Source organism: Podarcis muralis, chromosome 3 (assembly GCF_964188315.1).
Source record: "Podarcis muralis chromosome 3, rPodMur119.hap1.1, whole genome shotgun sequence".
NCBI classification, from domain to species: domain Eukaryota; kingdom Metazoa; phylum Chordata; class Lepidosauria; order Squamata; family Lacertidae; genus Podarcis; species Podarcis muralis.
In genome coordinates this window covers 60,485,607-60,498,850 of record NC_135657.1, presented here as the reverse complement: position 1 = coordinate 60,498,850, position 13,244 = coordinate 60,485,607, and the positions used below count along the sequence as shown (strand labels likewise).

General features: G+C 38.8%; 1 protein-coding gene across 6 annotated transcripts in view; it reads right to left on the bottom strand.

Moving 5' to 3' along the window:
• Positions 1–61: 61 nt before the first annotated feature.
• Positions 62–13,244, bottom strand: part of REPS1 (RALBP1 associated Eps domain containing 1) — a 40,139-nt gene continuing 26,956 nt past the window's right edge. For 3 of the 6 annotated variants that reach the window (XM_077925948.1, XM_077925946.1, XM_077925950.1), the window contains 9 exons: positions 11,989–12,090; positions 11,277–11,349; positions 9,432–9,550; positions 8,498–8,562; positions 6,935–7,117; positions 6,468–6,563; positions 3,558–3,706; positions 1,839–1,944; positions 62–1,322 (listed from right to left, as the gene is read on the bottom strand). In XM_077925948.1, the coding sequence (XP_077782074.1) occupies positions 1,254–1,322; positions 1,839–1,944; positions 3,558–3,706; positions 6,468–6,563; positions 6,935–7,117; positions 8,498–8,562; positions 9,432–9,550; positions 11,277–11,349; positions 11,989–12,090 (962 nt within the window). In that variant the 3' untranslated portion in view covers positions 62–1,253. The remainder of the gene's footprint in view (positions 1,323–1,838; positions 1,945–3,557; positions 3,707–6,467; positions 6,564–6,934; positions 7,118–8,497; positions 8,563–9,431; positions 9,551–11,276; positions 11,350–11,988; positions 12,091–13,244) is intronic. The other 3 variants (XM_077925947.1, XM_077925951.1, XM_077925952.1) reach the window with 2 other exon arrangements.

Sequence of the window (13,244 nt, the reverse complement as noted above, 5' to 3'; positions counted from 1 at the left end):
CAGGCTCATGAAAAGCAACCTAATTCAGTGTGTTAAGCCAAACTAAAAGGATTCACTCAAGTTAAAATATTGTGCTGTTTTATTGGTGTAAAAATCACACAATTGCTAGTTCTGATTCTGCTGAGATACATCCATGCAGTTTAACATCTATGATCCCACAGCCAGAATAAGCCATTAAATAGAATATCTGCTGTTAGTCAGCATTAATGCAAATTTACATATGAGATCAAAAGGTGTGTATTATACAATATACAACAAATCCTAATACAGTACATCAACCTGAATAGCAGGATACACTCAGGAAACTGTGTTAATGAAGCCTGTCTGCAAGCCAGAAGAATAAGGCTTGGAGAGATGAAGCGAACCTTCTGAGGAACAAAAATAGTTTTCAGGGGACTGGGAAAGAAGAGTTGAGGTACTGACACATTTATTGACCATAGTGTGTTACAGTAAAGTCTGTTGGATGTGCCAGTTAATAAAAGGGTAAATGTGCAAAGCATGCAACTACGGTTGGTGTTCAGGAAATGTGCATGGCAGAGAGATCAACACCCAATCCTTTCACAGAAGGTATGCACTTATGTGCATGCTGAAAAATGACAGTCATGAATGGAAACATTGAAACAAATGTCAAGCTGTGGCCACATACAAAGTACATAAAGAGGAAAAGACAACCAAATGCATTTGGTATGGCAAGGTAGTCTGAAAACAAAAAAAGGTATTTGTGGCACTTGGAAGGCGCAAAATGAATCAAAATGGCTGCCTGAAATTTCAGATGGATTGCAAAGTGTGACTCGGAAAAGGAAAAACTGATGACCACAGCTGGTTAACCTTCTCTTACACAATCAAAAGAAAGGTGTGTAAAAGCATGTGCTTCTGTGTTTAAAAAGTAGATATCTGGGATGTTTTTTAGTCATGATCTTTGACATGAAATATAGAAAATTCATAAGGTAATCAAGTTCAGTTTGGGATCTAGGCCACTGAAGCTGTACAAACTTCGCTCCAAATTAAAAATGTGTCCTCCCAACAAAATGGGAAGGTTGGCAGTGCCAATATATAGAACATTCAAGGAAACAATTATTCCATTCTTTGTATTAAAATTATAAAAGTTACTTAAATACAACTGTGGACAGAGGACAAAACAATCACAAAAAAATGTTAAGAGTGCACTGAGCTGAACATATGGGTCTTTAATTAGGCCTTTTACCCAATTTCCCCTTTCAGAGTTAATTAATTCACAGTTAATGGCAATTGGCTTATAAGTGAGAGAAGGGTCGAAGCTGCTCCAGTTGAACTTCCAGCGAAATTCTCTCTTCAAGAACATCCTACAAAGGAAAGATTTGCCATTTATATAAAACAAATGAAGAGATACCATGATAAACAAACATACATTTAGTTGCAATGGTTACAGTAATCTTTACTATAGGCTAGCACAAATTTTTGTAATACGTTAAAACACTATTACATCCTCAATACTATGTAATAATTTTATATAAATAGCCTTGGAGAATTCTTCTAAATCTAAATCAACTTATTTTCTGCTGTTTTTAAGAGGAGAAGTGTTCACATGTGTCTGGAGGGTGGGGGAGAAGACTAAAATAGCAGACATTTGGCTCATATCAGTAACCAAAACAAAAACCCTGCCTTTGCTTCATGAAGGAAGCTGCAGAATCGCCAAAAAAGTGGGGTGGGGTGTGATCAGAAATATGGCCTATGTTGAAAGCTGGAATAAAAGGTTTTTTACTTTGGAAAAGTTGAAGATTACAGCCTTCAAAAGGTAACCAATCAAAAGATCTGGTGCAGAAAAAAGGTGTGTTTAATTTTTTTAAAATGTCATTTACCTTTAATTGCTGCTGTAATTCACTATTCAGTCTGGCCAAAACGGTATTGGTCTCTTTATTGCGTCTGATTGATGCCTGAATAGCCTTCTTGTCCTTTCCCACCGATCTGAAGAGATAGTTCATGAAACAACGATCAGAAAGTGCTTATTATTTGTAGACAAATGGCTCAAGAAAGTTGTTCTGAAATCAGTTAATTACTTTACTCAATGCCTTAGTTTCTCTAATGTATTATTTAGTTGCACGTCAATTAATAAAAATGTGAATTCTGGCATCCTTTCCTGTCAGTAGCCACAGCCTACAGAGCAACAACAAACGTTGCATGAACCTAGTGACACTTCCCAGGTTTTCCCTTGCATTGCATCTCAAAACTCCCTTTGAAGTTTCCTTGTGTTTCAAAGCTATTTGAAACTAAGGCAGTGCATACAAAGACTATGCTTTTATGCAGGTCCATGGCTTTCTTTACTAGTTTAGAATCAATTAGCATGTTTCCTGTACCGCAGGTTGCACTGAATTAAGCTGTCTTGCAAATTCAAGCTTGTATCCAGATTTGTACATTTCTTTCTGCCAAGCAACCCAGGCCTCACAAAAAGTGCTAATACTCAATTTGTGTGCAATGCATAACCATCTATTTAGTTTGCATAATATTCTATTTTATTTCTGAGCCAAAACAGCCATGCACACAAAAGGGGTGTCACCAGATTCAGAGGAAGCTTTGAATCTTTTGGAGATCTGTAATATACGCCTCCTACAGTTTGCAGAGCTGTGCTGAGATGCTAGGTTTACAATAGCCCTGCACATGTTGTCCAATGTTAATACTGCAGGTCAAAGATGAAGCTGAGGCTGGTTTAAACTCCAAGTCAAAAATGCACCACACTTTTCATGATACAGCAAAGTTCCATCTACTTAAATTACTCCCTTAGAATACCTCCCAGGTCAAATCAAATACTCACTGCATACAGAAATCTCAGCCTTCACTGATTGCATACAATTTAGTTGGACTTTTAAGCCTTCAAGAACTAAAGCAACATTTTTTTTCACTTAATGCTTTCATGTTTTTCACTCCCATCGGCCATAGGCTCAGGAATCATGCACATACCAGGGGTACATTGCAACCTCTTTGCTGCAATGTAGCCACTGGTTTCTTCTTCTATTTCTAAAACGCAAGGCTTCTGAATATTTTTAGCATGGACTGGTTATGAAGCAAAAAGGGAAGAGAGAAGGACATGGTGACTAGCCTGGGAGTAGAACAATAAATAGCACCCTTTGGGAAGGGAGAGGGAGCATTATAAGGAATTAAATCCAAAGCCCTTGGTCAGCAAAGTAGCCTGACTAGTCCCCCTTGGGTCTCTGATGAACATTGCAAAATGCTGAATTCTTTTGCTTAGTGAAAACCCATGAAATTGTCAAGTGCATGCAGCCATGTTTACAACAAGAGTGTGACAGACTGAACTGTACACCTATTATTGAAATTAGATTCTTGATGCAATTTTAATAAATGCATGGAAAGACATTTCTTGCAGATTGTAACATAATGCAAAACGCTGTGCATCAGTTTTCTAAAACTCTATACTGTCTTTAGGATTCAAGTTTGTTCACAGTGGCTTTACGTAGCATTTCAATGGTTCAAATATCATAGATACTTTGCTACTAATGGCTATATTTTCTATTTAAAATGAAAATGCCTTGTTATCAGAGGTACTTATACACATCTTGGGTTACCTAGGAATAGATGGCTGTGAAGCAAGAACAGCAGCTATGACACCTGTTTTCTGTGTTTGCTCCTCAGCTTCCGGTCTCAGCTCATCTTCTGATTTTGGCCTTCTGCGTATAGGCTTTGGTGGCGGTGCCAGAGGCGTTGTACCTTTGCCCTGAAAGATTATAGAGGGTGTCTTAATACATGCAGCAATAAACTTCACCAGCACTCAGTTTTAATCATTACTAATGATTAGTTAATTAAAAACCCCAGTTTTAATCACCTACTAACAGCATAATCAAGGTTCCCAACCAATGAACACTTACCTCAGTAGAAGTCCAAGTGAAGATGGTGGAATGTAGTTCTGAGTGAACATGCATAGGATTGTGTTGTAAGAAGGTATACTAAGATATGTGAGGATATGTGATGCCAGTTACTTGTAGGGATATTTTAAGCCTCCTGGAAGCATCACTAGAGAATGGTTAGGCCTGTTTTAAATGTATATAAAAAAACCTCCAAGCACTGGCCATTTGGGATTCTGCATGTTCAGTGTTATACTTAAACTGGCTACCATGCATATGAAGCTGAGGAATCCATAGCCTGGAAGCATGCTGTTACATTTGAAGGCATCAGCATTCAGATGTAAAACTCTGTCCATCTGGGGTAATTGAAGAAACAACCACAACTTTTCAACTGTGTATTTAATCTGGGTTATAGATGAATGTCAGCTGCACACCTGACACAGTTTGTTAAGCTTTCTTCGACTTTACCCTCTGCCTGTCTTGGATTGACACTGGATGCATAACAAACCATCCGAAAGTGATATTAAGTTGTAAGGGAGGATCAGCAGTATCTCCAGATACCTTTTTTAAAAACAAAGGTAAAAAGGTAAAGAGACCCCTGACCTCACCATTAGGTCCAGTCGTGACCGACTCTGGGGTTGCGGCGCTCATCTCGCTTTATTGTCTGAGGGAGCCAGCGTATAGCTTCCGAGTCATGTGGCCAGCATGACTAAACCGCTTCTGGCAAACCAGAGCAGCGCACAGAAACGCCGTTTACTTTCCCGCCAGAGTGGTACCTATTTACCTACTTGCACTTTGACGTGCTTTCAAACTGCTAGGTTGGCAGGAGCAGGGACCGAGCAACGGGAGCTCACCCCCGTTGTTGGGATTCGAACCTCCAAACTTCTGATCGGCAAGTCCTAGGCTCTGTGGTTTAACCCACAGCGCCACCCGCGTCCCATAAAACAAAGGTACTTGTGGGGGAAAAGTCTAAGGTATATCAATCCTGCCTGTGTGGCATTAAAAGTGTAAAAACTTTGAAAGGAATGCCAATATGCTAGGAGGAATTTAACATTCCACTCTTCTGATTGTTCCATCAATGCAAGCATATCGGCTTTTCAGACAGTATGAACCCCCTTCTCTCTCAGCACGCTGTTCTGAGGTTCTCCCAACCCCCCTAGAGAAAATTGGGAGGGCACAGGGGGGAGGATAAAGAGAATCCCCAATGGGCAACACAAGTCTTTGCACAGGGCTTCTGTTGACAGGACGACTTACTGTTTTTGCCCTTTAGTTTACTTATCTTTGCCAAAATGCAACAGAATGAATACAAAGTGGGTGGTGGTGGGAAATAACCCACATTTGTGGCTAAGTTGACCCAGCATGTGACAAATGGGTCAATGTTAAGTTTCAATGAGAATGTCAAAGTTCTGCTAGCTCAACCCCTCTATTTCCAAACAAGTACAGGAATCAGACTTGCACCCAAAGGTGCTGTGAAGAATGAAGAGTAAATTGAATGAGGGCTAGCATATGGCGTGGGCTGTGTTCCTCTTCTTCTGTACTGAAAAGACTTAAAGAGTCTGTAAGGGATCTCCATAGCTTTCAAACTAAAACCATCGTGTTGTGAAGGCTCGGGTCCAAAGGAAATTGATTTTGGTGTGCTTCATCCATGGATGGGGAATCTACAGCATGAATAGGAGTTGCAACCCAGCACAATAGTGAGAATCAAAAGTGCACACATGTCTGCTCCTCGCATGATGACCATTAACCAATGGTGGCTGAGCCATTACAGAAAGAGTTTGTTTCTAATCACCTCAGACCCTTGTTTCAATGGAGCTAGTTCACATATTCAGCAAGTGATGCATTATTGTGAGAGATACCTTTGGCTGCAGACAGTTATGTATCTATCAAACAGCAAAAGCACTGAATGAATATGAAAGTCGGTTATCAACTGAATTTTGCTTTATTCAGCCAATGAAAGTAGATTTAATCTACAGCATTGACTCTTCTTATATTTTTTCATTTATTTCCAACCTTTCTACCCAAGGCATAAAAAAATTACACATAAAAAATTCACCACAGCAAAATAAGCAGCAGTAATATATCATAAAAATGGCATCAGCAAGCAGCAATCTGCAATATTATACAAAACCTTTTGTGCAACCACTGCTTTTCAAGAACTGAGCCATGACAGGAAGAACAATCCCAGTTTTACAGGTAACTCTAGCATCTGTTAAGACCCTATGGGAACATTATAGTCAATTTTAGTTTTTAAATTTTGCCACTACAACATGCTGCTATGCAAGTTGCTTTAAGAAACATGTGCTTTTTAGGTAAAATGGAGGTTGAAATCCATGATCAGTAGTAGCACTATTAATTAAATTTCTATACTTCATCTGAAGATCACAGGGCAGTTTACAAAATAAAACCATAAAAATACGTACCATTACAGCCACAACAACAAATACCCCGCCCACAGTTTAAAAGGCCATAGACTTTAATTAAAACAATTTAAAGAATATTATTAGTAAAAGGCTTGGGAAAAGAGACGTCTTTGCCTGGTTCCTAAAGATATGTAACGATGGTGCCAGGTGAGCATTCCACAAGTGGGAAGCCACCACAGAAAATACCTGTTCTTGTGTTGCACATTTTACATACCGTATTTGCAGGCGTACTAGAAACTGTTTTGTCTTCAAGTCTTCCATCACCTTTGGCAACTCTAAGAGGCCCAGCAGAATCAGGTGTTTTTTCTACCTAGAGACAGAAATAACTCAAAAATGCATCATGGCAAGCAAGCAATGTTTCAAATAATCTTCAGGTTTGGGAAAGAGTATGAGATCAGATACTTAAACTGAGACCAAATGTACACTCTCAAAGCTCACATAAAAGTGAAGCCTTTAACAGCCCGATCACACTGAGAAGTACCAGAATCCTCAGAAACGCTAATGTATGAGGCTTTTATATTTCTTCAAGTGCCAGCTATGCCCTTTCCCAGATAAAACAGATCTGGAAACTATCGAGTGTCTACTGGGCAATGGCATTCAACACTACCACATGAATATAACTGGACAGCAATTAACAGATTCTCAGATAAAATAGCCAGAAGATATAATATCTATGCTAACCTGCAAAACCTCTGGTTGTTTCTCAGTTTCATCGTCCTCTTCTTCATTTACACCTGATGCAGCAAAAACCTCAAACTGGCTAAAATCTGCGAAGTTTGGCTGTTCTGGTATTTGCTGAGGTGAGGTACTGGTGTGTGCTATTAGACCTTCAGCATCTGATGAACGGTGAACATGAGCTCCAGCCTACAGGAAGAGAATCAATGTCACAGATTATGTTGGTACTTTTAAAAAGTTTACTAATGTAAAAACTCGCTCAGATAAGAAAGTTTGCTTGGATACTAACCAAGTAAACAGAGTTCTTTTCTGACCTAAATATTCAAGGCATATTTGAATTAAGGTAAATATTTATAAGATGACAGGGGGAGACATTCTGGATAATTTGTCACCATGTAAGTGACATATGTTTATTTTGCTAGTTGTTTTCTTCCATATAAACATATAAGAGAAAAACATTTTTAAAATATATTTCATTGCTGTGGGTGCATGTAGACAATGATTCATGCCACTCAGTGTGACAACTTGGGTAGGGTGGAGAACAGGGGTAAAAGTTGTTAAGCTGCTCAGAAGCCACAGAGTGAGAGAGTCTGTTGGCACAGAGTGAGGCCATCATTGTCTCTCGCACAAAGATGCAAGCTGCGGTGGGAAGGTTATTTGATTGCTTAATTCTTATTACTATTAATTATTAAAATCCTTTTTCCAGAATACTTGGAGCATAATGTCCTGTGAAATACAAAAATATAACGGAATGCAGATGAATAGAAACTAAGAATTCAACAAGTGAGAGACCCCTGCTTATGTTTTATAGATGACAATTCCCATAAAATGTTGACAGTATTACAGATAAAATCTAATTGTGATGATATCCATAAATTAGCAAAAACCCTAGAGATCTTTCTTTTATTTTCTGGCATGTTTGTGAAAGCAATACATTTCCACCATTCTCTCACAAAAGTATCTCTTTAATTCCTCTCACCATTCTCAACTTATCTGTCAATTTTTCAGTGAGAGGTATTTGCCATGTCTTGTGCCAAGATGTTAAATTTGCTCCTTTAAGGTATTTCCAAAAGGCAGTGATGATCGTACATGCTGTCACCAGCAGCTAGCCTTTTAAAGAAAGGTTTGTGATCAGCTCCAGGTTCTTGTTCATAAACAAATTCAGTAAGGCTAATTATGGGATCTTTGTAATGTGCTGGGGGATGATTTTGTCCATTTTGCCAATCACCTCATCCCAAAATGTCATTAGGTGATTTTACATGCTTGGATGTTCCATTTTCTTTAGCCAGATATTTGGTGAAATTGAAAATTTTAACAGTTGTCCTCACTGCAGCTTAGCTTACCCTGTTTTATGATGGAATTGTTCAGGATATTTATTGGACTTATTTTTATGGATTCTGTAGTTTTTGTTTATTATCGTTTTCCTGTACATTTATTTCATTTCATTTCCCCCTGTTCTGAGATGGAACTATTCAATGAAGAGATTATTACAGTATTATTAACAGAAATCGGTACCACCGCTGAAAAGATGCAATTAATTTACAATTTCAACAGAAATCGAAGAATAACCTGTGTGGGTGGAGGTCTTGGAGGCACTGCAGGGGGGTAGGCAATCGCTCCAGTTTGCTGTTGACCTACAAGGCAGTAATATTTAGAAGAGAACACTAAATATGTTTTCAGCTGTGTTAACAACTTTTGGCTAAGTACTTTAAAACAAGCAGTTGTTTGGATGTAAGCAGGGTCAAGCTTCAGCAGTCACTTGCTGCTGTATTTTAATTGTTACATGGTTTAAGGGCTCAGCACGTTCCAAAATCTAGGCCTTCGGGCAAGTTTCTTGACTCATAAAATTCCTACAGATTAGCCTATGTAATCTTGATCACGCAGGCTGCAATCCTGTGAATGCTTACTCAGCAGTAAACCCCACTGAACTCAAGGGGTCTCACTTCTGAGTGAACGTGTATAGGATGGCGTGCCTCAAGCAGAAAGAAGAAAGTAAGGCACACTTCAACAAACTGGCTGCAGCTCCAGATGATTCCTGCAAACAAAGCAAGACAGGAGCTGACAGGAGAGAGATCTAAATCTTCAGGTAGGCTTTCTGCTGAAAAGCATTGTGAAAATTTCTCTTGTGCAACATGTTCCCATTAATAATTATATTTTAGGACACAAATATTAACACCGTCCTCCACCCAAGATTGCAAACATGACTGAAACAAACAACCTAGAAGCAGGATTTTCATGTTTTTCTTTTCTTTTCTTTTGTATTTCTATGTATTTTCTTTTGTACTTTTTATGTCTGCGAAATCTGTTTAATTGTTTAAAAATTTCAATAAATATCTTTTTAAAAAAAAGAAAAGAAAAGAAACAAACAACCTTTCCTCCCAACTGTCTCAACATCATGAACATTCAGTACTGTTCTAAACAGAAAGGAGAACTACCCAAGTGACCCTGATTTAAGAATGAATAAAATAAACTGACTTTATAAAATAATCTGAACCATGCCCACCTGGAGTAATAGTGAAGGTTCTGTTCATATCTAAAGATGATGATCTTGAGTGCGAAGGGTGAGGCCTTGGTGGTGGTGGTGGAGGAGCTATATTGTCGGGAGACGTCCCTGAATGTGATCTGAAAAACAATGGAACTACAGAAATTCTATTGCAAACTGTAGTTCATGAGTCCCATATAGTCATCAGAACACAGCAACTGTTTCCTTCCCAGTAAAATTTGCTCTTTAAGAAGCTGGACATCTAAACTTTAACTACTGAAGATAACTGAAAAGTACTGAGTTGTGATCTGCCAGCCATGATACAATGAAGAGACCTGCACTTGTAGATTAAGATCAGCTAGATCTCAAAGTAGCTGTCTTATTACAAAAGAATTTCAGAAATAGACTGGAAAGGGAAGTTGCTGATTTGCAACTTATTACCAAACTTAAAACCATGGAGAGATCTGGTTCGAATAGAGACATTGGATTCTGATCTCATTATCCGTGATAAAGCTATTTTTAGCCATCTCACCCCTTGCTTTTTCCTGTAAGACCAATTGCAGTCACAGTCGTCAAGAGGTTTACCACACCGATCAGCCAATCACCCATTCCCACCACCCTTCTGAGTAATAGCCATCCCCACCCTCTCACTATATATAAGGGTCTGGTGACCTGTTTCAGTGTATCTGAAGAAGTGTGCATGCACACGAAAGTTCATACCAAGAACAAACTTACTTGGTCTCTAAGGTGCTACTGGAAGGAATTTTTATTTTATTTTATTTAGACTGGGGAAGTCACCTTGTTCAAATTATAGGGCCTGTTTTCTGCATGGATCTATCAAACCAGCTTGAAAATGGATAGCCTATTGTTTCCAGAGAACAATTTCTACTCTAAAATGAGACAAGCTCCTTTTTCACCAAAAGAATAGAAAGAATACAGTCATCCTTGTATAAATACCTAAGAATGTGTACATGTGGCAATACCGGGAAATGGTTTTATATCATTAGATCTTTCTGCAGTCTGGAAAACTCAGCTCCACTGCCCTTGCAATTTACAGGTTTGCATCACAATGCTGGAATCTAGAAGTTTGCTAAACAGCACACACACATATTTCCAATGTTCTAATAGCACCCTATGGATCATGGATCTGACCTGAGGGCTTTATGTTGCCCATCCTCACTTCAGGCTGCAGAATGGAGGAAAGGAAATCTTATTCTATGACTGACAAATAGACAGTTAAACAATGGTGGTAAGTGAATACAGCTTGCGGGAGTGCTTAAATTCTTTGAGAATATATTCTTGGAGCCAGGAAAAGACACAAGACAAAAACAGTTGTGTTAAGAGGCATTGTAGTTGATAACTATGTATAACAGAACACTACCACTGAATGAGACCATCACTGAAGCACCACCCTGCACCCTTTTTATTCTGGAACTCAGTGCGCTTTTCTGTGAGCGTTTTAATGCTAAGTGCTTGTTAAACTTATGGACTGCTATACCACCAAATAAACACTTAGGACAGGCATAGCCAAACTTGGCCCTCCAGATGTTTTGGGAGTACAATTCTCATCATCCTTGACCACTGGTCCTGTTAGCTAGCGATGATGGGAGTTGTAGTCCCAAAACATCTGGAGAGCCAAGTTTGGGCATGCCTGACTTAGGAAGTGACGCAGCAGCTCTTAAGTCAACACAAACACACACACAAAAAGACCAATCAGGAAATTGACTCCTTCTAGAATTATGAATTTCTTTTAGAGATTACCAGGCTGTGTGTTTGGGGGGACAAATTGTGGAGTAGGAGATGGGTACTTTACCCTTGGAAAGGAGTTGCTACTTTAACATCATTCATATTTAAGGATCTAATTACCGTTGTCTTGTTACAGTGCTTCCAATATGTTCTGGGTCAGAAGTAAAGGAATCTGAGCTGCTGTAACCATCTGCTGATATAAGAAAAAGAAAATCATACATTGCTTGTTGATTAATCATGTTTTGATTATTCCACAGAATAATCTTACAGAATAAAACGTACGAGTGACTTTTCTATAAATAAGGTATATTGGTCACAAGTGACACAAAATTGATAAGCAAAACAAGTTTCCATACCAGAATCTTCCTACAATGGATCTGGCCTCTTCACATATATTAGATCATATCCCTTTACTCTGGAATAATCAACAATACCTACTAACCCAGGGGTCTGCACTGCAAAAATGTACTTTACAATTTCCACTACTTTGACTGAAGATCTGAGAAATTATATAGGTCTGAATGGATTCCAACTAGCTAGCAGCTACCAGACACAATCCTTAAAGTATGTGTAAAGAGGTCTAAGAGGGCATCAGAGTGGCTATGGTGTGTTAAAGAATAAGACATCTCAATCCCCAACTCTGAAGGATGCTTCACATCCTTTTTCAAACACAAAATAAATGTGCATTTTAAAGGGTTTCCCACTGCACATAGATGGCCAGAGTAGCTGCTGAATGTACTACAGTCATTACAGTCATTTAACTATTTGCAGTGAAATGAAATGAAATGAAATAGGCTGACACCCTACTAGGAAAGAAAACATTGATACTTGCCAACTGTATTTCCTCCTACAAATTTTGCAGATGAACTCATTTTACTTTCTTCTACAAGATCAGGTGATTTTACAAGTAAAGGACTCGTGGGATTTGTGTGATCTAAAAAGGAATAAAATATATATTTAGTAACAGTAAGTTAGTCTACCTCTCTTCTTATGGCAAATTTCACCTAATGCTCAAAGTCTGACACCATAGTAGTATGTCAAAATTAAAATTTTGAACAGCCAAGATCATAACTTGCATTTCTGGCCACACATGTGTATATGTGGATATCAACTCCCCTCCCCATGTGCATCATATCACACACCAATCCCCAGGAACAGATTTTGGGGGAATGCAAAGGGAAGGGAAGACTGAAAAGCCAAATTACATGAACAGGATCTCTGTCCCTTTTAGAGAAAGAAAAAACATTTTTTATTTTATTACTAGATTAATGGCCACTCATCAAAACATGCTTTTGAGTGGCTTACAAAAGAATAAATAATACACAATATTAAAACACAAGACAATAATTTTAAGAACATCAAAACTGCTCAAATGCAACATAAAATGATATCATTCAAGTCTATTATTTGTAGGGGTTTAAAAGTCTGTATTATAGAAAAATGGCATAAGACGCCACAATTACATTTTTTTGATTCAAGCACCCTCAATCCATGTACTTGTTGTTGTCTGCATTGTCTTACAGTATTTTTATACTGCCACTTCTATATAGAGTGCTACTCAATGCCAACCCCCTTTGCAATTTTAGCTTCTCAACAAATGTGCAAGCTAAATCAGGCTTGAAAAGTGTGGCCTGGTTCAGATGCACATGAACAAGACTTGTTCCTGTCAACAACCTGCTCCCTTTTCCTTCTCCAGTGGGGTCCCTATACTGTGCTTAATTTTGACTATGAAAGCCAGATTCACAAACCACGGATTGGAGATGGTTTGTTTCAACAAGCTTGTTTTTCCCAATTCCGATGTAACAAATTGCAGATAGTCAAAACCAGAAGCTGAACCTTCTGATCTCCTCATGGCCATACCAGAGAAGAAGCTGGGGGAGCTGATGAGCCCTAGCCTCAGTCACACAATTAAATGTGGCTAGTGAATGGCTTGTTTCTTGGTTTAGGATTTCATGTGAATGTGACAGTATAATAACTGAATAAGGTAAAGGTAAAGGTACCCCTGCCCATACAGGCCAGTCTTGACAGACTCTAGAGGCCGGGAGCCAGCGCTGTCCGCAGACACTTCCGGGTCACGTGGCCAGCGTG